The 25,288-nt window shown below is 57.2% G+C and overlaps 9 protein-coding genes across 9 annotated transcripts; 5 read left to right on the forward strand and 4 right to left on the reverse strand.

The window, feature by feature from the left end:
- Window positions 1–138: 138 nt before the first annotated feature.
- Window positions 139–2,291, forward strand: MKK02DRAFT_39478 (histidine phosphatase superfamily; the record flags this gene model as incomplete). The annotated part of the gene is made up of 10 exons (XM_053090615.1): window positions 139–185; window positions 219–238; window positions 294–664; window positions 701–707; window positions 761–816; window positions 866–928; window positions 1,224–1,532; window positions 1,565–1,629; window positions 1,668–1,804; window positions 1,933–2,291. 10 exons carry the CDS (start codon window positions 139–141, stop codon window positions 2,289–2,291), a joined length of 1,434 nt encoding a protein of 477 aa, XP_052948965.1.
- Window positions 2,292–3,173: 882 nt separating this feature from the next.
- Window positions 3,174–6,533, reverse strand: MKK02DRAFT_29298 (ribonucleases P/MRP protein subunit POP1-domain-containing protein; the record flags this gene model as incomplete). The annotated part of the gene is made up of 12 exons (XM_053087781.1): window positions 3,174–3,686; window positions 3,736–3,936; window positions 4,227–4,403; window positions 4,435–4,731; window positions 4,762–5,139; window positions 5,172–5,236; window positions 5,334–5,382; window positions 5,431–5,689; window positions 5,720–5,948; window positions 5,980–6,203; window positions 6,235–6,331; window positions 6,365–6,533. 12 exons carry the CDS (start codon window positions 6,531–6,533, stop codon window positions 3,174–3,176), a joined length of 2,658 nt encoding a protein of 885 aa, XP_052948966.1.
- Window positions 6,534–9,194: 2,661 nt separating this feature from the next.
- On the forward strand, window positions 9,195–10,435 carry MKK02DRAFT_39481 (uncharacterized protein; the record flags this gene model as incomplete). The annotated part of the gene is made up of 2 exons (XM_053090616.1): window positions 9,195–9,338; window positions 9,389–10,435. 2 exons carry the CDS (start codon window positions 9,195–9,197, stop codon window positions 10,433–10,435), a joined length of 1,191 nt encoding a protein of 396 aa, XP_052948967.1.
- Window positions 10,436–10,864: 429 nt separating this feature from the next.
- On the reverse strand, window positions 10,865–12,709 carry MKK02DRAFT_39482 (uncharacterized protein; the record flags this gene model as incomplete). The annotated part of the gene is made up of 5 exons (XM_053090617.1): window positions 10,865–11,494; window positions 11,698–11,705; window positions 11,740–11,844; window positions 11,897–12,580; window positions 12,670–12,709. The coding sequence occupies 5 exons, from the start codon at window positions 12,707–12,709 to the stop codon at window positions 10,865–10,867; spliced, it is 1,467 nt and encodes a 488-aa protein (XP_052948968.1).
- A 627-nt stretch (window positions 12,710–13,336) lies between these two features.
- MKK02DRAFT_29302 (uncharacterized protein) lies at window positions 13,337–14,589 on the forward strand (the record flags this gene model as incomplete). Its single annotated transcript, XM_053087782.1, has 2 exons — window positions 13,337–13,513; window positions 13,558–14,589. 2 exons carry the CDS (start codon window positions 13,337–13,339, stop codon window positions 14,587–14,589), a joined length of 1,209 nt encoding a protein of 402 aa, XP_052948969.1.
- Window positions 14,590–15,882: 1,293 nt separating this feature from the next.
- On the forward strand, window positions 15,883–16,767 carry MKK02DRAFT_39484 (uncharacterized protein; the record flags this gene model as incomplete). Its single annotated transcript, XM_053090618.1, has 1 exon — window positions 15,883–16,767. The coding sequence occupies one exon, from the start codon at window positions 15,883–15,885 to the stop codon at window positions 16,765–16,767; it is 885 nt and encodes a 294-aa protein (XP_052948970.1).
- A 457-nt stretch (window positions 16,768–17,224) lies between these two features.
- On the reverse strand, window positions 17,225–18,561 carry MKK02DRAFT_29303 (uncharacterized protein; the record flags this gene model as incomplete). The annotated part of the gene is made up of 8 exons (XM_053087783.1): window positions 17,225–17,386; window positions 17,512–17,548; window positions 17,624–17,686; window positions 17,741–17,881; window positions 18,005–18,156; window positions 18,253–18,277; window positions 18,348–18,418; window positions 18,475–18,561. 8 exons carry the CDS (start codon window positions 18,559–18,561, stop codon window positions 17,225–17,227), a joined length of 738 nt encoding a protein of 245 aa, XP_052948971.1.
- Window positions 18,562–19,472: 911 nt separating this feature from the next.
- Window positions 19,473–20,801, forward strand: MKK02DRAFT_39486 (uncharacterized protein; the record flags this gene model as incomplete). The annotated part of the gene is made up of 2 exons (XM_053090619.1): window positions 19,473–19,634; window positions 19,680–20,801. The coding sequence occupies 2 exons, from the start codon at window positions 19,473–19,475 to the stop codon at window positions 20,799–20,801; spliced, it is 1,284 nt and encodes a 427-aa protein (XP_052948972.1).
- A 442-nt stretch (window positions 20,802–21,243) lies between these two features.
- Window positions 21,244–24,488, reverse strand: MKK02DRAFT_34965 (putative multidrug transporter; the record flags this gene model as incomplete). Its single annotated transcript, XM_053089045.1, has 4 exons — window positions 21,244–21,373; window positions 21,835–21,897; window positions 22,881–23,702; window positions 23,746–24,488. The coding sequence occupies 4 exons, from the start codon at window positions 24,486–24,488 to the stop codon at window positions 21,244–21,246; spliced, it is 1,758 nt and encodes a 585-aa protein (XP_052948973.1).
- Between the last annotated feature and the right edge of the window lie 800 nt (window positions 24,489–25,288).

A 25,288-nucleotide genomic window follows, 5' to 3' on the forward strand; every position in this document is an offset into this window, starting at 1 on the left:
CCACTGACGAAGGATCCTGCTCCACCTGGCGTCCGTTACGGACGTTGAAAGTTTACCGCTCCTTTGTCGCTACTCTGGCGGGTCCCATCTGTACATCTCCATCTGAACTACGTCTTACAGATCCGACACGGCGGTAAGATGGTCAAAAGGCTATACCTCACCCGCCACGGCCAGGCAGAGCACAAGTGAGTTCCATCAGCGGCTGAGACTGACGGAAGTGCGGCGTCCGACTGGTCCAGTGCGTCCCATCGGTTCCACTCACTTTCGTCCTCGTCCACTGATTGACCCCGTAGTCCCAGATGCTAAGCTCACTACTCTCGGTCAACAACAAGCCCAGGAACTTAACGAGCTAACCAAAAACACCTTCCAACGCACCGCCCAACTCCTCGTTTGCTCCCTTCACCTCCGAACACTAGAAACGATGCTACTCGCCTATCCTTCACTCAGGGCACGGCTCGAATCAGAAGGCAAATCAGTTATCATCTCGGATCTTCTCCAAGAGGTCAATGCCACGCCGTGCGATGTGCCCACGCACCCTCCATCGGCGATCCAGGAGGCGTTAGGGGGTATGTTCAAGGATCTGGATCTTTCGGGGTTGGGTGAAGGGTATGCGAGCAAGAAGGGGATTTGGGATCCGGTGAATGTTGTGGAGAGGGCGAAGAGGGTGAGGCGGATGTTGTAAGATAGGGAAGAGGAGCAGATCGTCGGTGAGTTATCGATCCAGGTGGATTAGGGGGAAGAGCCAGGAGCTGATGGGCAGTCATTGCGCATCGGGGGATATTGAGGTACCTGGTAGATGGGTGTCTATCGCAAAGGGTGAGTCTATGCCTTTATCAGCTGAGCAGTGAGGAGAGCTGATCGATAGCCGTGGAGGAACGGAGAAGTCAAGGTCTTCACGTTCGAGGAGGGATCGCACGAGCTCGTCGAGGTCGTCCAAGCTGGATCTATGCCTTGAGGTACCGGGACCGACCCCGAGCGATATGTAGCTCAACATTCCTAGGCCCTGTCAGTTCCAGAGCGGGGGTATGGCGCCCGCCATGATCCAAGCTTGAATCATTGCATCACGTGATCTAGTGGGCAAAGTTACCAAGGACCAGCTCCGCATTCCTCATGCCCATCAGCCATTTCATTTCAACCTTTCTCCACTTTGCTCTTGTACTGCACCTCCCACTGTGGCGCCCAAGCCCAGTAAGAAGAAAGTCCCCATTCTATTATGGGGTCAGGGCGGCCTGGTCTCCACGCCGGCCAACGACGACCTCATGCACGAGCAGATGCCCGAGTTCCAGCAACTCTGGAACCCTTTCGCATATTTCGATCGTCAATTCCAGAAGACATTCTCCTCTCTCTCGGCACCTCAAACCAAGCGCAAGCGCTCCGTGGTGGATTGTGGGACCCCTCCAAACCCTCTCCCGGCGGAGCTGTGGGCTGAAGTAGCGTGTCATCTCCGCAGACCGCTACCGAGGCCGACAGGGAGGAATGAGCAGGCGTCCATCAGGCAAGGGGATCTAGCGTCTCTGATGCAGGTGTCAAAAGTAAGTCAGTTTTGTCCCCGAGCTGAATGTAGTCCTTCAACAACCTCGTCGCTCCCCTCCTCTCCACTGTCGTCATCGCCGACGACCTCCCCTTCTCGTCAACAACCCCTGCAATCGAGCGAGCGCCAAGGGTAGCGCGTCCAAGCGGCAGCTCCTCAGCCGGACGGAACGGCTCTTTCTGGAGTACAAGGACAAGGGAGAGCCAGCTTACTCTTCCTTGATGGTGAATGGGGACTTTAGGCTGTTCAGCCCGGGCAAGCTCGAGCTGGCAGGTTGGTGCAGGGAGGAGACGTTGGGGACCGCCGAATCGGCCGACCTCCTCCGCGGGGAATCGTAATCATGTCAACAGCTACGTATCTGGGTGCTCAGCAGCCCATATGGGAGGCGCTCTGATCCGAAGACCACCCACGCTCGACGTCTAACCCCGGATGGCCGAAGCCATTACCGCGGGCATCAACCTCTTCATGTTTCCCTACCTTCCTATGTGCTGCTCTCGCGCGCGATGCGGCCGCCTCACCTACGTCTCAACCCTCTGGTCCAATCTATCCTCGAGGAACTGCTCAAGGGTCATACGGGGCCTCGGTGTACGTCCACCGCGCGCACATTGAGGGGAACGGATCGGTCGGCTCGGTCCCGCTCGTTGCCGGCGGCGATGCCAGGTGGTACTTCCAGTACGATCTCATTCCCCACAACCGCAACCTCATCCAAGGCATCGACAAGGTTGCAGATCTTGTCGAGCGCATGCTTTGGATCAGGTAAAACAGCTGGAAGAACCGTCCAGACCTGGCAACGATCAAAAAGACCTCGCCGGCCGACGTCGACATCTACCTCCCGTCCTACATGGCGGACCGTCTGGCCTATGTCCAAAGTCGTATCGACCGCATGGCCCAGGAGAGTCTGCGTCATCTTGGCGTGCCTGCGGCAAGGTCGGCTAGAGGTACGTGGCAGTGCAAGAAAATGGCGGATGCGCCGGTTTGCGAGGCATGTGGGTGGGGTCCGGAGGACCTGTAAGGGAGTGAGTTGTGAGTCAGCAGCTGTACGTCGGAATATAGCTGATAAGCAGGGTATGTTAAAGTAGTGTCATAGATCGAGTCGTTGGAGGCCTTGCATATGATCAATCGCTGCGGCTTGGCGTCAGACCATAGCTCCATATTGCCGCACGCATACATCGGCTACTCATCGTCACTATCCTCGTCCTCGACTATCAGGATCTCTCCCTGATCCCCTTCATCCTCCTCCCCATCCTCGCTTTCCTCGCTATCCCCAAACTCCAGCCTCACTACCCCACTGACCAGCAAATATCCCACCATAGCCACCCCAGCTCCCGCAAACCAAGCCCATCTGCCCCTTTCAAACCGCTTCTCCGTGTCAGACTTTTTCTTCTCCCCCTTGTCCCCTCCAATAGCAGTCCAGCTGGATAAGGTGTCGATCCATGATGCCGCCGCAGGGGGTGATATGCGCTGGATAGAGTCGGTGCCGTCGGGGAACAAGAGGGATTGAATGCGGTCGTGGTGTGCGACTAGGCGGGGGTAGGAGGTGCGTAGGAGGTCGGCGAGGAGAGGATTTGGCCAGCCGGGAGTGAGAAGAAGGGTCAGGTGTGCGAAGAGGAGAAGATCTGGTGTGCCGGGCCTGCTGGATCAGCTAGGCTACACAGAGTCGGCGTCCATCCTGCAGGCTGCTATCCTGCGGCTCTTCGATATGAGCATCCGTCGGGCCCGTACGCAACATTGAGCCGTTCCACCAGGAAGCCTTCATTCTGGGCCGACGAGGAGACGTGCAGACACACCTTTCACCCCCAAAATACCCCTCCCCCACCCTCCTACTCAATACATCCAATACACCCCTTGCCCTCTTAGCCAGCTGCTCCCCCTCCCATGCTCTCCTCCGTCTCTCCACTTCCCGTCCTGCACCCCATCCTGCCCATCCCCTCGGGATCTCCGTTCCTCCCGGCACCACAGCAGCCTCTTTTCCCTCTTTTGGCTCTTCCGCATCCGTTGATCCGCCCAGACCCCATAGCCCGGCGTGCTCTAGTCGAGTCTTGTGGATCGCTCGGATACGCTGTGGTATGTAGTGTCGCTCTAGTGGGCCCAAAGGGCCGGACTGGGCGGGTGCGAGAAGGGTATAGTTGGGAGGAAGGGAGTATAGGGTGTGATTCTGTCGATCAGCCAAATTCCAAGACCGCGATGTGAGAGTCGTGACGCACGACCAGATCAGTGAGCGATTGCTCAATGTACGCAGTCCATAATCCCGCTTCTGACTTATCCTCATCCACCTCGGTCCAGGATGGAAGAGAAGAAAGGTGTCGAGGCCGGACGAAATGGCCCAGATGGGTGATATAGGGCAGTTTCCCGCCGTTGGCGCTGTAGTCCCCGGTCTGGATCGCCCATCTCCCAGGGACGACGAGCTGGAGCAGAGCAGCCAGATAAAGCGATTCTGGATCGGAGGCGGGAAGGTCCCCCAGAGGAGGAGTAGCGTGCAGAATAAAGGGGTGGGACATGGTAGATGGGTGGATTGAGGAATTTCGGTTATGACAAGGTGGAGGTCGCCCTCAGACCTACTCGTACAGCCTACGGCTCTTGATGATGATATGGCTACAAGGCCTTGAAGCGATGAAGAAACGTACCATCCTGATCTACACCACTATACAACTTCCAGTTCCGCAAATCTACAGATCACCCCATCTCGATTTCTGACCTTGACCAGCGCCCTCCCCTTGCCCATCTCCGACCCCACCTCGGCCAGCCGCAATAGCCCAAGGTACCCCTTCAGACTGACGCTCCCCAGCGCATGTCCCGTCCCTCGACTCAGACTAAAGTTGCCCGTCGTCACGTACCCGACCAGCGTGTTTAGATCCGGCTTGACCTCTCCAATCTACTGTCAGCTCGGTCAGTCGGCAACTCACAGTCTGTGTATCTTCGGCACTGAGCCATTCTTCCCGTTCCTCCGCGGACAGCCCATATATGTACGCCATATCTTTTGGCGAGCCCCTACCTAGAAGGTTGATGCGGACTTGTATGAGCGCAGAGGGGTAGAGATCTTGCGTGATAGGCGGCATGTTTCGTTGAGATCGGAAAGCGTTGATTATCTCCGAGATGGTCTGTTCGGCATTGACGCGAAAATGAGGAAGGAGCTCGAGGATAGGGGTCTGCACCAGCCACGGTGTCGCCGAGCTACCATTGACAGTGGCCTCTTCGTCGATCTATATCAGCCAAGTCTTGAGCGGACTCACCATAAAGCTCCAATCCGGCTTGAAGGCCGCCGGCGTCCCCAAGAGCCCATACTCCGGCCTCTTTCCCGGTGGCTTCCTCTCCCATCGGTCCGTTTCTTCCCCAGCTTTCCTATCTTCCCACTCTGTACCCGCCTTGCATACCGCCCCGAAGTGTTCTGGGAAGCACGCCACACCAGCCTCCCGATGCTGCACCCGCCGTTCCGCCAGGCCGGATATAAGGCATCGCGCGTAAGCGAAGGCGGTCAGGAGGTACTGGGACCATCCGCGGGGAAGGAGAAGGGTGTAGCCGTGCATGTCCCCGACTGTGCGCTGGATGAGCATGATGGGTAGTCGAGCATCTTGAGCGAGGGGGCGGAGGGAGGTGCCGGGATTGCGGAGCTGACATCAGCGGATTCAATGCAGGGACGTACATGTTGGCGCCGACGGTCCAGATCGGACTTCCTGAACAGTGGCTTGGCGAGGTTGTCCCGAACCTCTTCATCCCAGATCTCGCTCGTTCTCGAAGGAGTCGGATGAGGATCGATCGGAATGGGATTCGGAGAACTTATCAGCGAAGTCCTGGTCAGACTCACTGTAACCTTGGATCATAAATGTTGAGACTGTATATGCCGTTCTGAACGTCTTGCCCAAAGCTCAAGGTCTGATCAGCTCTGTCTGCTGTAAACTCACCTCGCCCTTGACCGGCCTCAAGACTCTGCTGAGCACCTCTTCCGACATGGGCCCGACCAGCTCAAAGCTGTCCAGTTCCCCTCGTAGATCCCGGACAACACCGACAGCAGCTCGGATAGCAGCAAACGCCTCGTCAAAGATGGACGGGTGGATTCGGATCCAGAGCTTGTCTCCGCGGATGATCTCGGCCGGTCCGATCAGACCAAGCGGGTAAGTGTCGAGGTGATAGAGTAGTACGTCGGCTTTACGATGCTCAAATCTAAGTCAGCTCAGCCATGACGCGACGTACCTATCTCCCGCATACCGCCCCGCTGTAACCCGCTCCAAGCCCGCATCACTATCCAGCTCCAGTATACCATAGTAGCTCGTATCGCTCACAGCGCACCTCCGTCTCGTCGCACGATAGGCCGGGCGGAAAGACTTGAGGGTCGGCGTGAGGGGTAGTCGGTGACCCCAGATATTGACCATATGAAACCGTTTCGCGTGCCATATATGGGTTGGTAACCAAGTCTTATTTCCTACTATCAGCTAGTTCTCCCCATGACCTACTTTGCCTGGCGAGGAGCTGCTCTGTCCTACTCCGGCCCTTCAGATCCCCTTTCGCCCTCAGCTTTGCCCGTTTCCGATGAAGCTTGGCGATATTGTCCCCTGGATCAATCTCTGCTGCTGCGCGCTTCCGAAGTCGTTTGGGGACGCGTTTGGGATTATGACTTGCCGCTCGACGGCGAAGATGTCGAGGGAGAGACTGGAACACTCGAGAGTTTCCAAAGGTGCTGCTATCAGCCAAGTCGTGAGCGGACTCACGCGGCAGATTTGATGGCATTCTGAAACGCGAGGATTTCCATCGCTCGGGCCTCGACGAACGCCTCCACCCTGATCACTCCTGGCAGGTTCTTCACATCTGCTATCAGCTCAGTCTCCGGTAAATACCTACTTTGAGCCACGTCGAAGGCAGCGCCGATAGTCTCCTTGGCTTTGCCTTTTTGATGGCGGAGGAGCTCTGATGTGCTCTGTATGACTTTTGTCTTGTATTTCGGGGCGTACGCGGCAGCCTCGCGAGTAGCATTGGGCCGTGATGGACCGGCCTTGCTGTTGGGCGCCATAAAGCTGTAATCATAGACGTGTGAGTAGAGCAGGACCCAGGTAGATCTAAGGAGATTTTGGCCGGGTGGGGGATGCCGTAACGTCCTTCCGACGGAGTACAGAGTACTGGCGGAGTGGCGGAGTGACAGGCATTGCTTCTATGCATCTTTTGAGATGCGGAGGTATGGCTGAAGCCTGTGGTTGGCGAGTCCTAAGCCTGAGTAGAGGAGCATCAGGACGCTCTCTTCCACCGTGGACCAGAATCCCATGTGTCAAGCTGTACTGGTGATAGCCTACTTATCTGCCTTGCCACGTACTAGCTAGAACCTACCCCAATTCGCAATCGGCCCGGCTAAGACATTGATTCCAAAGCATCTGTCGTCGTCGTCGCAAGGAGCTTTGACCTTCGTTGCGTCCAGACGAGTCTGGAAATGATCCTGTCTCCTAGTCGACTTTCGATGATCCTCATCAGCTCGTCTCGCCACCTCTGATCGATGATCAATTGCTTCTTCCTCGCTGCCTCGAGTTGACTCCGGGTCTCTGTGATACGACTGACCCACGTGGGCGCATCCGTTGAACCGATCTCCTCAGCTCTGAGATCTCTCCGGATTCACATCAGCGAGCGTCTCCTCTGCGCATGTCCTGAGTGGGTGCATGCTTTGCGCGTCACCGGACCGGTCCCAGCGGGGTGGGGCCGTACCCGCGAGTCGCCCGCCTTGGTACTCAGAGATTGACTGAGTGGTCAACTCGATGGTCAAGTCGTGCATCTCAGTTCAGCCAGTACCGTCTGTCGTTATTTGGCTGTGCTAGCTGCTGGACCATGCAGTGAAGCTCGCGTCACAGTACTCAAGCAGCTGCCTCAGTATTTGCACGTACTCTCGGTGTTCTCCACAGCGCCTTGGCTTAAGACAGCTTCAGACTCTGCGCAACCTTATGTACTCTCACCCTCATGCGTAACGGCCACCGCGAGCAGTCGAAATGATCACTGGCACTGAAGCTGTCTGGCATGAGCAGAGCCACTCTTGGGCCGAGAGTGGTCACTTGCCTTTCGACTGAGGGATTGTGGACGTATAACTCGTGCGATTCGCTATCAGGGAGCCTGACTCACAAGCAGGAGCCCCAACTCAACACCCCCGTTCATGCCAGACAGGCTATGACCTGACGTTCCCAGCACAAGCCCAAGGGGGAAGCGCAATCAGACTTTGGCGGCGCTCCTGCTTGACTTTCTAGCGCATTGCCACGAGGTTCTTGAGGGTAGGCATGCTTCATGCGGCATCTCCGACCTCGCTTTGAGATGGCCGTCTCATATACGTAGCTGATCAGTACAGCAGATGTACAGGTACAGGTACAATTGAGGTGGCACCACTTGGCCGACACGTTTCAGGTGGTTTCAGGTGGTTTCACACCCCCGAGACCAAAATCCTCATCCCGTCGGAGCGCAAGTGACGCCCGGACTCAAGCCGAGCTTCATCGAACCTACTTCACCTCCCAGTTTACCATATATGGGGACCTGTAGGTACAGTCATGGATTCAGCAGCGTTGTGAGCATCTACTGAGCAGACAGATTCATCAGCCTATACTGCGCCAAATCGCGTTCTCCCTGTTCGCCAACCTCATCACGTCATCCAGTCTCGTCAGCCTCAACGACCCTCTGTCTCTTTCGATATCTACGAACATGTCGCAGGACACGGCCAAAGTAGCCAAGATAGAGGAGGGTGTCGCGAAGCTGGGGCTAGACGGCAAGGGCCGCACAGCCGAGGTGGATAAGGCGGTAAAGGATGGAAAGGCGGGTGGCGCAGCGGGCGGGATCAGCGATGTTGTCAAGACCGGGCAAAGTGGGACCTCAAAATCTAAGTTGAAGACCAAAGGTGAGTGCGCATGAAAGATTCAGGACGCGGAGCTGATCTGTAGCCGATCCCAATGACAAACCTCACATCAAACTCCTCAAACCCCGCACACTCAGAGATCCGCGCGGTCAAACCTTCTTCCCTCGTCCTGGCGAATTCAACTCGGAATCCGACGAAGAGGAGCTGGTGTATGACCTGGAGGCGTACAACAAGAAGCGAATGGAGAAGTACCGCCATATCCGGAAGGAGAGGGGGTAGAGGGGGAGGAGCTGTCGAGTGAGGAGAGTGAGCCGGGTCAGTCGAGCGAGGAGGAAAGGGTCAGGAAGGGGACGTGGAAGAAGAGGGTTGGGGCAGTGAGGGTCAAGCTGAGCTAGAAGGATCGGCAAAGAGTACGGAAAGGCATAACTCAAAGCTGAGCCATGTGCACAACCTCAAGCTAGCTGACTCAGCGATTTTGCCACTCGCAACAACCTGCCGTGCAGGAACGACCCAGGGAGCTGATGTCTGGTTGTGTCGATTCTCAGCGAGCAACGAGAATTCTGACTGCATACAATCGATGATACTGACCAGATCTGAACCTCTGCCCTCGACGGAAACCCGCAGGCGATAAAGCCGATAAGAACGGAGGAGAGGTGGATTTGGGGTTATTGACACACCTACACACACGCCACTGATCGATATGAGCGAATGTTGACTGCCCTGATGCTGCTTCTTCTGCATTTGTTGATTGAAGTATCGAAGCTCACATCCTCTTCCTCGATCATTCTTCGCCTCATTGTCTGACTCGGCAAACACCAACAAGCATCTCACAGTAAACATCAACGATCTATCGCCATGCCGCTCAGCCGCCCAATCCCCGAGGATGTCGAACGGCTCATCATTGCTTTCCTCCCAAACTCCATTCCCCCGGCTCTCTCCGCTCCGCCTCGGTCTGCCGTCCGCAATCAAGGTCTCACCGTCGCTATGCGAGTCTGCAAGGTACGCCTCTTGATCAGACCTGTCGGTCGAGGCTTCAGCTGACCATACAGAGGTGGAAACCCGTGGCGGAGTCCTATCTTTACACCCACATCGTCTGCGACAACATTCCTTCCCTCTTCACTCAACTTACCTCGCCCGCCTCCGGATCCAGCGCGCACTTTGAGCACACCAAGTCACTCCGGCTCGAGTACCGCGAGAAGGGCGCCGAACCCTCCTACATGAGTCTTCTGAGCGGGGATAGAGGACCTGTCGGGGACGGCTGGAATGGGATCGGAGGGTCAACGGCGGAGACATCAAAACGGCGAATGAGGGAGTGCGAAAAGGAAGTCACCGAGCTCCATGCTGCTATCGAGCTATTCTCGGACATTCGGCAGGACACCGCCCTCCCCAACCTGCAGTCTCTGGCCATCGGTTCGATATACGGTCGGGACTACAGCCACTGGCGCCAACTCCGTCGGGAATACACCAAGCGGAGCAAGACTCTCCCGAACGAGTGGTTTTGGATCGGTCAGAAACTCCACATCTTCATCAATACGGGCGCGTACACCTCACTCTGCATACGCGACCTCCACGGACCGCTCGTACCCCAACCCTTCACCTTGGCCGAGTCCAATCCCGTGTACACCACTACCTGTCATTTTGACACGGATGTCCCTCACCTCCCGGTCATCAATGGGGCTCCTACTTGGTGGATCTACGAGGGCTCGGCTACCCAGCACTGGGGAAAGCTCATTCGAGCATTGGGTTATGCCATCCGGGCGCGAGTCCACTCCCGAACGGCATCGCAGACCGACGGCACGCTCAGCCTCGCCGTATCATGCTCTACAACCCAGTCTGACGCCATTCCCACCACCTTGGAGGCGTTCCACTCCATGTACCCCTCTCTCCAGGGCGTGCCTCCTCCTCCCCTCCCTCCTGCACGTCCGGTCCCTCTCACGGTCGATGAGCAACGGAACATGTCGGCTCAGCTGGAAGCGGCTCTTCGACTGGCAAATCGGGCGGACTTTGTGGACTGCCGACCCGGAGCCGTCCCATACGATTTCAGGTGGACCTGCACGGAGGATGCGCCTGCCTGCGCTGCCTGCAGTCTGGCGTGATTCGGGGATGGGAGGAATGCAGGAATGCAGGGCTGTCGGCGGTGGATGGTACGGGGAGGCGGGCAAATGTTCAAATGGGCGGGATGGTTGAAGCGCTGGGAGTTGGGGGCGAGGTGGGCGGGGTAACAAGCAGGAGGTATGGGCGGGTCAGCAGATGGGGATATAGGCGCCAATCAGAGGAATAGTCAACTAGTCAGCGATCAGTAGATAGGTCAGAGGTAGATCACGGGCAGCCACCTTCAGCTTTCGTTCCGATATCATGCAGTACACATTCGCTTCGCAGTACAGTCTCCTCCCCTAGCGGTCTGGTCGCCCATTGATACGTAAAGCCTATTGACCAGGTAAGGAATTAGGAACTCGCTGCAATGTCAGCTTCGTCACTCTCAGCATGATCCGCTGGAACAAGCTCACCTCTTAGGCGCACATACCTCACACCGCCAGCCCCGCCTGCCATGCCATCAAAACCGCCCACCCCTTCGCACCGATCGCCTTCCCTCGCCCCACCTCATCAATCCCTTCCCGCCTCTCCAAATCCAACATCTCCCTCAGTACCGCCAGCGGGACCACCTCTCCCTCAAATTCGACATAGCCCCGCCTGACCGGCTCGCCAACCCGCTGAGCCTTGTACGGGACATCGTCAAAGCTCGTCCCGGTGGACAAGATCCGCTTCTGAGTCATATCCAGCACTCCGGTCTCATCATCGTGCCATGATAGAGTGGGATCGTCGATGTCCTGCTCCATGATCTGGGCACGGAGCAGCTCGCGCCCGTCCCCGCCGTGGACGTAAGATCGAGCGTGTATAGCGGCGAGACCGCCAGTGTACGTGCGATAGTCGAACGACGAAGACATGTCGGCACGGAAGAGAGAGTCGATGTGCTCCCGCGAGAGATAGTGGATGAGGCGGAGCTTAGGGTAGTTCCTGAGGAGAGTAGAGAGGGTGGAAGGGATTGCGCTGGATGATGGGTCGAGGTATTCGCAGTGGTTCTGGCGCAGGCTACCTCCCGTCCAGCTGTCGAGATATAGCTCTTCCAGAGCAGGGAGGCACGCGTGAAGATCAATCTAAGCATCAGCACTTGCTCATCAAGCTGATCAAGTAGACACGCTGGACGCACCGGTATTTTGACCGGATCATAAGCATCAGACTCCGCAAGTTGGTAGGGTATCCTCCTCTCCGCGGTAGTCACCTCTCGTCCCACTCAGAGCCAGTGTAGGAGCCGGCCAGCGAAGAAGACGCAGGCAACCCTTGCCCCTGATGGACTCACCAGCCCGACTTGGATTGTAGCGAACGGGAGAGCCGGGCTTACCATAATACTCGTAACCGAACGAGTGTTGGTTGAGGTCGGAGGACTGGCGGACGAGGTCGAGGATGTGTTGAGAGCTGCCTCCTGGGACGGATCCCATTCGCTTTCCTGGGCATACTTGATCCGTAAATGCTTGAGCTTGGTCGGAGGCACGACCAACTCTTGCTCATCAGCTCAACCTCCTCCGGATCATCAAAGTTGTGGAGTTCGGCGTCGAGATGTATGATGTTGGGTGCGATGGCAAAGAGAAAGCGCAGGAAGCCGGCCTGGTGGACGGTACCTTTTCCGATGCGGACGTGGGTGAGAGCCGGAAAGTGGAGGTCGAGACTGCACGCGCGGAGGTGGATCTCCAGCCACTCTGGGTGTAGAGCGAAGCGCATTCCCCAGCGCCTGGGTATGAAGGGCTCCAGCGACTCGAGAGTCTCCGGGCACCTCTCTAGGATATATACGATTGTCTGCAGCGCGCCTGGCATGGGGATGAGGAGGATGGACCGGACCATCTTCCACCGTTCCGTGCTTGCCGCATCCACGATGCCGACGCACTTTGCCCGGATGAGATTGACGTAGGCAGGGTCCCGAGTACGGTCTCGGATGGAAAGCGTCCCCCAGATCTCATTACGGTGCGGATACCGACGCCGACCGAGCTCCGATTGGACGAAGAGGTTCAGGGTCCGCCAGATGTAGGGGGTTGCGGTGTTGTTGGAGGCGTGTGAGACGCGGATGAGGGAAAGTAAGGTGGGGAGGTCGGCCATGTAGATGATCAGCTTCTTGAGGTCATCGGATAGCGTAGGGAAGGGGAGGGAAAGGGAAGTCGGGGTGGAGGAGTTGGAGGGGGAGGGGGGGTCTGGTGTATCAGCTGCGATTTTGGCGGCACAGACAAGGAAAGAGGGCTTACAGGATCGGCAGACATCCTATCCATAGGCTATGCGCCACAGCTGCTAGAGTCAGATGTGAGAATAGTGAGGCCGATCATGATGGATGAGAGTGCTGTCAACCCGTCAACCCGAAAAGATGCCTGGGAACAAAACGCGCTTGGTGGCCTGTTTACGCCAGCAAACCCTGTTTGGCGATTCCCTTTGTCCGCTCTTTGTCTTGCCGCCCGGGTATGATGTCCTGATCATTGATCCGCTGCAGAAGGGGTCATTGCTAACGCTACACCAACGCAGAGGTTGTGTAGATGTCAGCTATATCGTCTGCGCAGCTCGATGCCGCGACAAGCCGGGTTCCGTCGGAAGTAAACACATTCCTCGCTTTGCGCTGGCCGCTGTATCTGCAGCTTTTCGTTCATGTCCTCTTTCCGAGTCGCTTCAATAGGTAGCACACAGACGACTCAGCCATGGCGCCATGGGACGGGTCGACTGAGCGGTCGCTAGATCTCGGACGAGGTTACTAGAGAGTCGAGACGATGGGGCAGCTTACCCAGGTGGTGGCGCTCACACACACCATGACACACGGACGCGTCCCTTCCCTTCAACCTTTTCAAGTTGACTGATGGACCCATCCTTCTCACTCTGTCCCTTTATCATCAGCTCTCCGGCGCAACAAGAACGCGCCTCTTCCTCCCATCCTCAGCAACGTCTCGACTCTGAGTGCTTCCACAATGACAGACTCGACAGGCGACGAAGACCTCGGCCCCACTCATCGCGCTAGGGTCAGCGCGGACCTCTTCCCCCTCAATCTCCCTTATATCCGCAATCCTGATCCTATTCTTCGGTCTGACCCTCTTCGACCCTCCCTCAGGCAGCCACATCTGGCCGTGGCTATGCTCGTGAACAAGGTACGTGTCCCGCAATGTGCAACATCTCTCAGCTGACAAAGTAGGAGTTTCATCACATCGCTGAACGCCTCCTCTACTCCCACATCACAATCGACAATATCATTGAGTTCTTTGCCAGCCTCGGTCCAGACGCAAGCGCCGGACGCTTCGCACTCACTCGATCCATGCGCGTGGAGTACCCCGAGTTCGGATGGGAGCCGACGTACACGATGCTGGCTCGAGCTGTAGGAAGGAAATGGGAGACGGAGAAAGAGGAGATGTGGGAGCGCTATGCAGCGATGGGGGAGGAGAAGGCGCGATGGTGGAGGGAAGACTACCGCCGGGAGCAGAAACCACTCCCGGGAGTGGCGAAAAAGCTAGAGAGACTTGCTCGGTCTGCATCCATTCAGGCGGTCACTTTCGGCTCGATCTACGCGCACGCCTCCGGCCCCCGCGTCGGTCCGCGGCGCGAACTCTCGGCGCTTGGGCGCCTCTCACGCGGCCTTCTCGCACTCAGCGATGTAGACCAAATCTGCTTCCGCGGTATCGAAGACCCGCTTTCCCTACTTCAAGCCCGCCAGCTCCCTCCCTTACCGAGAACCCTCATTCACATCTCCGCTATCTTCCACTTTACAGCTTCGGACATCTCCTCACTCTCGCTCCGGATCGGCAGTCATACGCAGTGGGTCTATGACGGATCCGCTCAGCACGACTGGTCGATACTCCTCAGACAATTGGGCGAGCATATCACGCAGCTGGCTCTTGAGCGGATCGATCAGGCGGTACCCGGTCCAATACACCTGAGCATCTTCTGCTCGACCGGTCGCTATACCCCATACGCTTCGGACCCGGTCGCCATCCTATATGATCATCGCATCTGGCAACAGCCCGCGCCTGCCACGGCTATCATTCGGACAGTCTCCCAGCAGGAACAGCGAGGGACGGCCAAGGCGTTTGAGGAGGCTACCCAGTCAATCTTCAAAGAGGCGAAACGGGATCGAGGGGTCGTGGAGGAAGACGGGATTACGGATGTCATAAGCTGGGCGGTCTCTGCTGGTGCTCCGGAGTGCGGAGCGTGCGGGAGTTGCCGAGATTGATGGCGTGGGAAGGTGCGAGCCAGGGCGGGCGATTCCGGAAGGGGAGAGGGGTGATTATGGTGATGGTCGAGCTAGAGCGGAGGGCGGAGGCATGGGGGGTCGGGGACAAGGTGTCGGAGGCGAAGGGTTACAAGGCGGAGAATGAGGGAAAAATGAGAGTCATGATGATTTGGACGTAGCGTCGCGATGCAGGGTATTGTGGCGGTCAGGTCTGGGTGACGGGCAGCAGACCAGAGCCATGGGAGCGGAGGACCAGCTGAGATGTATGATGGACGAGGGTGATCCCTCTGTCCTCGACCCGCTGTGATCGTGCTCTGCTTAGTCTGCGCATCCCTCTTCACATGCACCTCATAGGCTGCGCGGGCTGCGCGGAGACCAGAAGCTGTTGTAGACTTCCGTCGGAAGCGAATTTTTGCGTTGACCAGCTGCTGCTCCGCCTCTTTGCCTTGCTCTTTGCTCTTCCATCTATCACTATAACACGCTTCAGCTAGTCGATTCCCAATACAGGTTACATCGGCTCTTGATATGACAGGCAGATCGAGGACATCATGCTCAATGGCGTCTTTCCAGCCGATGATCAAAGTCTCGACGCGCTCAGCGGAGAGCAAGAGGGAGGGGATGTGGAGATACACACTGACCTATACAAGCGATGGGGGAGGTGATACAAACCTAAGTGCTGGTCCGCTCGTCCACCCGCCATCTCCTCTCTCTGGCTCGCTTACGAGCTGAAGAGGGCTGCAGCGCTGAGCTCGCCCACGACTACTACAAGCGGCTGTCCCCTTTCTACACTAATCTCCGATCCCCACATTCTTCCCACATTACCCCGCAATCCCGATGTCAACACGACATGACACGTCCCCCGGAGTCCGCACGTCCTTGCAAGAGGACTGCATGGACGCGTCGCGTCGCGCTGATTGTTTGGCCATTAATCAGCAGCCTGTCTGATCTGACCATCTCATCACTGTATTTCCATCATCCTTACCCTCACTTACTGACCCTATCCGCAATGTCTGATACTACCAAAGACGCGCTCGTCCCTCGACTCCCTTCGGAGCTATACCCCCTCATCGTCCAACACCTTCGCAATCCCGACCCTGCCCCTATGGCCTAACCCTCTCGCTCAGAGCTCAAGCAACCTCACTTGGCAGTGGCGACGCGCGTCAACAAGGTCAGTCTGGTCCCTCTCCATCTGGATCGAGCTGACTTTCAGGACTTTTACTCGGCATGCCTACCTCTCCTCTATACCCATATCACCATTGACAATATCCCCGAGCTCATGAGCTCATCGTCAACATGGCGCCAGGCAGCAAGACGGACCGCTTCGCTCTCACTCAGACCATGCGGGTGGAACATCCGGAACTGGGGTGGGAACCGACGTACACTATGCTCGCTCGAGGGGAGGGCAAGAAGTGGCGGAAGGAGCGAGGGGAGATGTGGGCGCGGTACGGGGCGATGGGAGAGGAGAAGAGGGAGTTCCGCGTGCGGGACTACGGGCGTGAGCGGAAGCTGCTTCCGCTCGTGACGCGAAAACTGGACATTGCCGAGTCCAGCTCCGCCTTCATGCCCGCTCTCCGGTCGGTCGCCTTCGCTCCCCACCTCCACTATCCTGCTATCGATCCACGCAAAGGCTCCTCACTCGGCGTCCTCCTCTCCTACTTTCAGGCTGCTGGTGACGTACGACAAATCTGCGTCCGCGGTCTCCGGGTCGCACGGTCCACCACCGAAAGCGCAAACCGCCCCATCATCGCGAAACTCGTTACCCCTCCCATGACAACTTGGCACTTTCACGCGTCTGAAGTGCCGGGAGTCACGCTGCGGGCTGACGCTCACACGCGCTGGGTATACGATGGTCCGGCCGGGGCGGACTGGACCACCATTCTCCACGCACTTTGCTACCGCATCCACGTGCTGTCACGTCAGATCGGTCGAGCGCCCATAGGCACCTTCTCCCCATTCCAGCTTAGCATCTCTTGCTCCACCGGAATCTACACCGCCCTCGCTCCGGACGTCGAGCATACTATGCCCCTCATCCGCGAGGCCCTTGCATCCAACGTGCCGATAACGCCCTCGGCCGTCGCCAGATCCGTCACTCTGGGGGAACAGGTGGAGATGGCCAAGGTTTTGAGGACTATACGCGGGCGGTCTTCCAACACGATGGAGCACCGGCGGGTAGCTTGATCAGCTGGGACGTCTCTGCTGCGGCGCCGGAATGCGAAGCTTGCGGGAGCTGCCCGGCATGAAGGGGACCAGATAGCGGCGAGAACGGGGGTCAGATGCGGGCTGGGCGGAGTTTGGTGTCGGGGGTGGAGAGGGGCTACGAGTAGAGGATCAGGAGGCTTTGTAAGGCAGTGAGGGTGTCAGGCGTCTGAGGAAGGTGGAGCTGGGCTTCAAGTTGAGGATGAGAAGGCGGGCGATGGATCGAATGACTGGTACTAGTGGACGGGAAGAGTGAGGGACACTAGATGTAGCTTATTGACGCATAGCGTAGCTCTCTTGTATACTCTAGCTCTCAAATCTATATGTAGTGTAGCTTGCCTCTGTCGGCCAGCGAGTAGCAGTCTTCGTCAGTCACCCAGAGAAAAAGCGGTCAGCTCAGGTCTCAGGCCTTGCTGCTCCCGCCTCTACCGGCCGAAGCCTAGCTAAGCTTGACGAGATCAGCACTTGGCGCTGTAGAATCTGGCTCGGAAAGCCTCTCAGGCAGCCAACTTGATGACGGTGATCGAAGGTCGGTCCTGGCATAGCTTGCTACGAGATACGGAAGGAGCAATATGGTCGTTTTTTCTTCAGCTGACAGAAGCTCCTGGTCAGTCAATGACTTCGGCAAGACCAGGCTGACACGCTGATGTACTATAAGCGACTTTTTGCCTAGCACTCGACAACTGTAAGTAGAACAAGCGGTATGTCCACTATGATGAGACACACTTCAACTAGTGATACAATTCTAGAAGCGCAGTCCTGCCTGGGTATAAGTTCTCTCCCTCTTTATTTCCTACAGCACATCCGGCTCTTGTCGCGCCACTCCCTGTTCCCTTACAAGCCCATCGCCGCGACGCTGGACAGCAGTAGCGCTCCAACCAGCCAGCCCACCACACCCGTCCTGACTCATCAGTATCGTCCCTCTACGTCAGGTCGCATGGTGGCAAGTACTCACCCAGCTACCTTCAAACCCCTACTCTCGAGCTTCTCCCTCTGTTCCTTCCTGGACTGCTCGTTCTCCACCGTGTAGTTGGTAGACTTGTAGAAGCGGACGTTCCCGGCAAGCTGGCGGGCCCACTCGTGCGCGATGAATTGGCTGAGAGGGTCAGCTTTTGCCCTTGCCGCTGGCTCTGCACCGCCGAGCCATCGATCCCCACATGTGATGGTTCTCCCCATCTCTCGCTACTTTGCAGACCGACACAGAAGAACTAGAACTCACACTCCATCGCCAAGCTGGAACACGGGGTCCATGCCCCGGTTCGGCCCAGTTGAGAGATCTCCCGATGTCAGATTGAGGGATGTCTGGTTGGTAGTGACGCTGACGACCCAGGTGAAGGTGTTGCTCGTGAGGTTCTGCATATGGGTGGTACACTGGATTGATCGGCTCTGATCTATTACACGATCTGCAGAAGGGGCTCGAGGGTATAGTGAATTGAGACTATGGGGCTCGGACAGAAGGGAGCTTACAATAACGCGTCCACCTCGCGTCGCCCTGGAGTATCAGCGCTCTGTCCGCTCCTGATACGCCGCTAACTCCACCTTCGTCCGGTCAAAAGACTCACGAGGCAAGCAAGCGATACGGTGGGGACCCATCGAAGGTCATGTTCCTCGTGGTCCCTTCCATGGCCGAACTCTACTCTATCAGCTCCCCACTCATCTCCACGATAGTACCAAGTGAGGGGGACATACCTGAGGGACATGAGGAGTACCGGGATCGCTGGCGCAGAGGAGCTGGTTCGTAAAGCCTGCCTGGGCGTTGTTGCCTGTCGATGCCATGTTGATAGTGGTCGTGCTGGAGGTAGTCTATCAGGAAGGCTGAGTATGGAAAGTGGGGATAGGTCAGCAAATCAAAGTACGGATGAAGAGGTTGATGTCTGGCTCGAGCCACTTATATATGCGAGAACAGCATCAGCGGGCCTTGGCGGACTGGCCTCCTTTCACAGCCTTTCACTTCGGCCTAAAAGCGCCACATACTGCAGCTCCACAACCGGCTCCGTCGACCGGCACCGCCAACCGGCGCTAAGGTCTCCGCCGTATGATAGCGCAGGATCGCACGTTCTTTGATCCGCTCTGTCAGTCCCCGCCGCCGCTCCGCCGTCTCGGCACTCCGCTGCTTCGGACCTCTTCGGACCTTCGGTCGGCCGCTATCGACCGCTCTACTCGAGTCTATGTTGAGGAATTCTCCGAAGAATGTGGAGTGCCAAGAGGCAAAGGCAGGCACTCAAAAGGCACGAGGCACGAGTCCCCCACGCTACTCACGCTAGCTAAAAATGGGGGCCGATAAAGTTTTCGGGACCAGATCTTCGGCCGCATGCTTGTCTCCGCCGGAAGCGAGCCCTGAAACCACAGCTATTAGGCGGAGCGGCACTTCCTCTCATCATGCATCAGTACATCAAGCAGGGAAGAGGTCGTACGGTACTCAGCGGGAGTCAGATACTGATCGGGCTGCTCGCCGGTTGCGATGTTGGTGAGAGAAGAGAAGACCCCGGAAAGTGGGATGTGGCGCTCATACGCACTGACGAAGACGGCCGGGCATCATGCCGAACTCACACACAAGGGTACCTTTGGGGCGCTGAGCCGCCCTGATCAACAACCTTCACTGAGCTTTGACCCTCCCAGCCTGTGAGATTCGTACATTGACATCATCCCAGGCATTCATCAGCAACCACCTGGTTCCAGTCTATACTATGACTTCTGAGCCGAGAAAGCAGCTCGTGCCCCAGCTTCTCCCCGAGCTGTACCCCCTCATCATCCAGTTCCTCGGCAACCCCGATCCCGCTCCCCTCTCTCAAGCTCCAGCTTCATGCTCCAAGCAGCCTCATCTGGCGGTAGCCATGAGGGTCAACAGAGTAAGTACCCTTCCAACATCACCGACCTTACGCTAAATCATCTAGACATTCTACAAGATCGCGGAACGCCTGCTGTACACCCACATCACCATCGACCACCTTCTCATGCACCTCGTCGACCTCACCAGGTTCCGCAAGGAAGGCCGCTTCGCCCTCACCAAGACGATGCGCGTCGAGTACCCCGAGTTCGGGTTGGAGCCGACCTATACCATGATGGCGCGGAACGAGGGGAAGCAGTGGCGGCAAAACAAGGACGAGTTGTGGAAGAGGTGGGGAATGATGGGAGCGCAGAAGCAGCAGTCCCGGGAGCATGACTATGCTCGGCAGCTAGAACTGCTTGCCCCCATCTTCGCAAGGCGGGACCTGGTCAAACTTGGGACGGTCATGCCCGGGCTCAAGGCGGTCGCTATAGCCTCCATCAGCGGTCCTCAACACACCATTTGGTCCACCCTTCGCCCAGCACGGCTCCACGTCGAGTGCGGGCAACACTTTCATCGCTTCCTCACCAGCGGTAACGTTGAGCAGACCTGCGTACGGGATCTTGCGGGTTATCTCGCACCGCCTCGACACCGTTTCCCGCCTAGCGACCAAATCCCCGGGACCAGGCCGCTCATCACGCTTCACTTCGACTCCTCGGAGGTCGACTTGCTCGCCTTTCCTCCTCGCATCCCCACCCAATGGGTGTATGAGGGCGAGGCGGACGCGGACTGGGCGGATGTCTTGCAGAAGCTGGGCGCCCACATCCGCGAGATCACCACGGCGCGGCAAACGTCCCCACCCCTCTTTCCCGACGAGATCCTCAACCTCCGTATCTACTGCTCCACCGCTCAGACCAGCTCCAAGGTGGACGCAGACACCATCCTATTCAACCCCAGCAATCTCCGTCCCCGCGCTGTCCGCTCGTCCAGCCCCCGCCCCCTGTCCCATGCCGACCAAGCGGACCTAGCGAAGGAGCTCCAGCACGCAGTCAAGTGGTTCGTCCTCTGCATGCTGGCTCTCCTCGGCACGCCCGTCCACGACAAGGTCCGCTGGCATACTTCGGCGGAGACGCCAGAGTGCACAGGATGCGGATGCGGCTCGGGCCCGCAGCTGGGGGCGATAGAGGAGATTGACTCGGACTCCGATGAGGGAGAAAGTGGGGAGAGTGGGGAGGAGGAGGACAATTGAGCGTGGGGCCGAGGCGGGATTTGGAGTGGGTATCGCAGGCGGAGGGCGGGTCCAAAGCAGGTGGCGGATGGGGAGGTGGGGAGTCAGGATAGATAATGGCGGAGCGGCGGGGGCGGGGCGAGCCCAAAGACAGCGAGGATACAAATTAGCTCAGTCAGACAAGTCAAGTAGGCATCAATAGACATCAGTAGGGAGAGTGGAAGGACTGTATATTGATAGATACCTATTCATTGTTCACATAACGATAGATTCCCAACCTGTCAAGTTAGCCTAGTATCCGATTCCGACAGCTATCCCAAGTACTCACTTGTGATCCGACACACGCGCGTCTCTGACCGCACACTACGCCTCCTTGACACCCTTCTTCCATTCCATCAACACGTTCCACCCCTCCGCCCCGATCTCGATCCCTCTCCCTTCCTGGCCCCTCTTTTCCTCCGTCTCAACCCGCAGCATCTCCTCCAACACCTCCATCGGAACTGATCCTCCCTCGAACTGCACAAAGTCCCGCCTGACCGCTGCTCTCATCCTCGTCCTTGACGCGATGTCCATGGGCGTGTACAAGCATATGTCTGAGTAAAAGAGGCACATGCGGGTAGGGCCTGTTTGGTGGTCATTTTGGTAGTGGGGAGAATAGCTTCCGTCGCGACATGAGGAATGTGGCGATTTTGCCACCCGCACCAAGGTCATGCTCCGCGTACACCCATGCTTCCATCATCGATACCGAGCCAGCATGTCATGCTTACCGCTTCTAGTCAGCACGTACAGGTAGCCTAGGACTCCCCGGTTGCATACATACCCTGCTTACTCCTCATCCCTCAGCCCCGCTACTAAAAACAAGCCGGCACCCTCCCAGGCCATCATCCAGTCCCCCTGCGATGCAAAAGGTCAAAATATGATGCTCCGAAGAGCCCTCTCTGTCTCGAGTTTGTCATCCTTATGCAGGGGCAATGCTAATCTTCTCTGTATCGTTCCAATTTTATCATATGCCTCAGCTCCGAAGAGCCGAGGCGATATCTATCACTTCCAAGACGATGTTCTGTCGCCCTCACGCGCGAACGGACGGGATGGAATTGAAACGCCGTTTATGTGGCGACTGCCGCGTAATTACTTCTTTGGGTAATTCTGGTGATCGTTGTTGACATCTGGCACATCATCCAGCCTGTACAATAGTTACATTGCTTCAATGCATAGACGGTCATTTGAGGTGGCCGCAGAGTGGGGGAGGTGGTGCCTGGGCGCAGGAACGCTGACCTCCGTGAGTTTCATGCCCTCCTTTGGGGCGGCTAGACCTGCCCTGATGACGTCTGGCCGATCATAACCACACACCTCTGTGCCTGTACCTCGCTGACAACTTAGATTTTGAATGCATCATCGTCTGCATAATCGAAGCTTGCCGATATGAGATGAGATCAGCCATCCACCCTGATTCTGCTCGCTGCCGTGCCAGCACCCTGATAATAGATGAATATTGGCTCCCCCTCCTCATGGATCCCGAGCTGCCGAGGGGACCGAGTACTGGGAGCAAAGAATTGATCATGACCATATGATGAAGCTTGAAGGCAGTTCGGAGTCGAGGAGGAGCAGGGTGGTAGAGCAGACAATTGTGGACCGAAAAGCGGCTATGGGTTTGACTGTGAGTGCCTATTCTAAGCAGTTCTTGCTGCTCTAGTAATACAAGCTGATCTTAGAGGCATTTCCGAGCCCGGCGCTACCCTACTTTGAGCCCTATCCCTCCTTCTGTCTTCCTGGCTCCCTTCACCCTTCACCTTAGCGTTCATCCCGACGACCTCGGGCCGCAAAGCGAGGCTCTCATTCACCTCCTTTCCTCGTCCCATTCGCACACCTTGCCTCCCCTGGCACGTGGGCATACAGAATATTGGAGCGGTATCTTCTCTCCAGATGAGTTCAGCCTAGGGCCACAGCTACGAGGGCACAAGTCTAAATGCATCTAGTTATCTATGTGGTCTATGTATCTATCCATCCTGGGCTTATACCCTCTTCTCCCCCTGCTCTGGCAACAGATTTGGCTCCAGCTCCGCCGTCTCCTTCTCCTCCTTACTTCCGCTCGGTGCATACTTTGAATTCCGCCTCAGGTACGACCCGTACCGCATGAAGAGGAACGGCATGGGTGTGCAAGCCAGGCTGAGGAAAGCAATGAGTGTTCCCGCCCAGTTGAGTCCGAGGTTCCGGTACAGGTGTGTTGAGAAGAGAGGGAAGACCGTCCCGAATACCGAGCGCATGACGGCGTTGGACGCGAGCGCAGACGCCGCAAAGACCGAGTATGAGTCGATGAGGTAGAGATTGATAGATGTGAAGATGAGGAGGAAGCCCGCACCGAATGGGACCGAAGCGAGGATGGGGACGATCCAGTGTACGCTTGGTTGGGATGTCCAAGCGAACCAGAAGAGACCGATAGGGAGGAGGATAGATCCGAGGCACATCATAGGTAGGCGAGCCTCGGGAGGGACGTTTCCTGCTCCGTGCTTCTTGACGGCGTTGTTGTAGTAGATCTGTCCGAGGGGGTTGAGGAGGTTCCCGAGGAGCAGACCGACGCCGATCCCAAGGAAGGCGAGGCCAGAGTGGGAGAGGGACCATCCCCGACCCTGCTGGAAGACGATAGGGAAGGCAGTGAAGAAGAGGTAGAGTGTTCCATACACGATAGCGGCGTAGAGACCGAGGGCGAATACGATAAGTTCCGAGTAGAGCATAGCGAAGGGCCGAGCCAGCCCGACCTTGACAATCTCGGCTTTGGGTTTCCGGCCGACATCGTATTTAGACATGAAGACCTCGCCGGTGCCGGATGCGTCTGCCTCGGATTGGAGTTTGAGGGCTTTGCGGCGGAGGAGGGTGGGGGCGTAGGTTTCGGGGACAAAGATGAGGGTGAGGATGAGCATGACGCTGAGGGTCAGCTTGGCCCAGGCTGAAAAGCATAAGAACTTACCCCGCAAACATCATATTAACCCAGAAGACCCATCGCCATCCCTTCCCTTCCACCACAAACCCGCCGACGATCGGCCCCAGTACTGGCCCCAAGAAGGGGGCCAGCGCAAACAGACTCGCCGCCAGCGCCCTCTCGTGCGGTGCCCAGATGTCCCCAATCTGCCCTCCGGCCGTCACGAGTGGTGCCGACCCAAAAGTGCCCGCCAAGAACCTAAACACCAGCACACTCTGGATGTTCCCCGCCAGCGCACCCGCCATGTTCCAGATCACAAACAGCGGGAAGCTCGCTGCGAAAGCGACGTTCCGCCCCCATATCTCGGATACCGGCGCCCAGAGCAATGGGCCGACACCAAAGCCCAGGACGTACAGACTGAGTCCGGCGATCCCTTCTTCCAGATTTGTGCCGGGGAAGGTGCGCAGGATGTCCTGGACCGCCGACGAGTAGGACGAGGAGGAGAAGGCGATGCAGAGGGTGGAGATGGCGACGACGGCGGTGACGAACCACTTGTAGCTGCTTTTCCAGTTGTAGGGGTTGGCTGGTTCTTCTGGGAGCCAGTCGACGAGGAAGGGGGATTCGGCTGTTCCTTTGCCGGCGTAGGGGTTGGGGAGGGGAGAGGAGGGGGCGTTGGGTTGTGGGGCGAGGGAAGAGGAGATGAGACCGGCGGGGGTGCGGTCGAGCGTTATTTGGCGGCCGATCTGGATACCGCCGACGAGCGTGGGGGTGGGTGAGGAAGGGCGCGTCATGGGAGATTTTGATCTCAAATCTATCGCTTGCTATGATGTTAAGGCTTGAGAAGTGGCGATGAAAGACTACATCTCGCGGCTTATATAGCAAGAGGAGAGGTCAAGAAAAGTCATCAGCGAAAACAAGACCAAGCTCCGGCCGGCGGTTCGTAAGCAAGATTTGTCAAGATGCATTTGTCATATCACTATCGTCAGCACCCATCACACATTTCGGCTCACCTATCCTGTCACCCCTCTTGACTTCTACAAACTCCACCCCAAGCCCACTCATCGCTCTCAGCTCGGCCATGATAATCTCCCGCATCGTCCTGCCTGATGGATGTGGAATAAGCGATTCTTTGATGTGCGTCACGAAAACACGGAGGCCGTCGAGCCCAGGTGGATCCAGAAGATTCGCCATGATCTGTAACTCTCGATACAGGCCAGGGGGCGAGATATGGCCGAACATCAGATGTGACGGTCGAGCCGAGTCATAAGAGCATTCAATCTACATTAGCGAGAATCATGTCTGACCGCTGAGAGGGTCTACGCCGGTTGAAGGGAGTGCAGAGGTAGGCTTGCTGCTCGGGCGTGATTGGGTGAGAGGGTAGGCTGGGGAAAGAGGGACTAAGTAGACTCACAAAGATACCCGCTAATCTCCCTTCTGACCAGCTTTGTGCTGCTTCCTTCCAGATCTGACTATACCCTCCCTCCTCCAAATCGCCAAAGAACAAAAACTCCCTCTCGTCCGTCCGTATAAACATCGCGGTGGACTCGTATAGCCCATGCGAGGTGCAGCCATGCGCGACGGGAAAGATACG

Source organism: Dioszegia hungarica (assembly GCF_025882075.1).
Source record: "Dioszegia hungarica strain PDD-24b-2 chromosome Unknown MKK02contig_2, whole genome shotgun sequence".
In the NCBI taxonomy this organism is placed as follows: Eukaryota; Fungi; Basidiomycota; class Tremellomycetes; order Tremellales; family Bulleribasidiaceae; genus Dioszegia; species Dioszegia hungarica.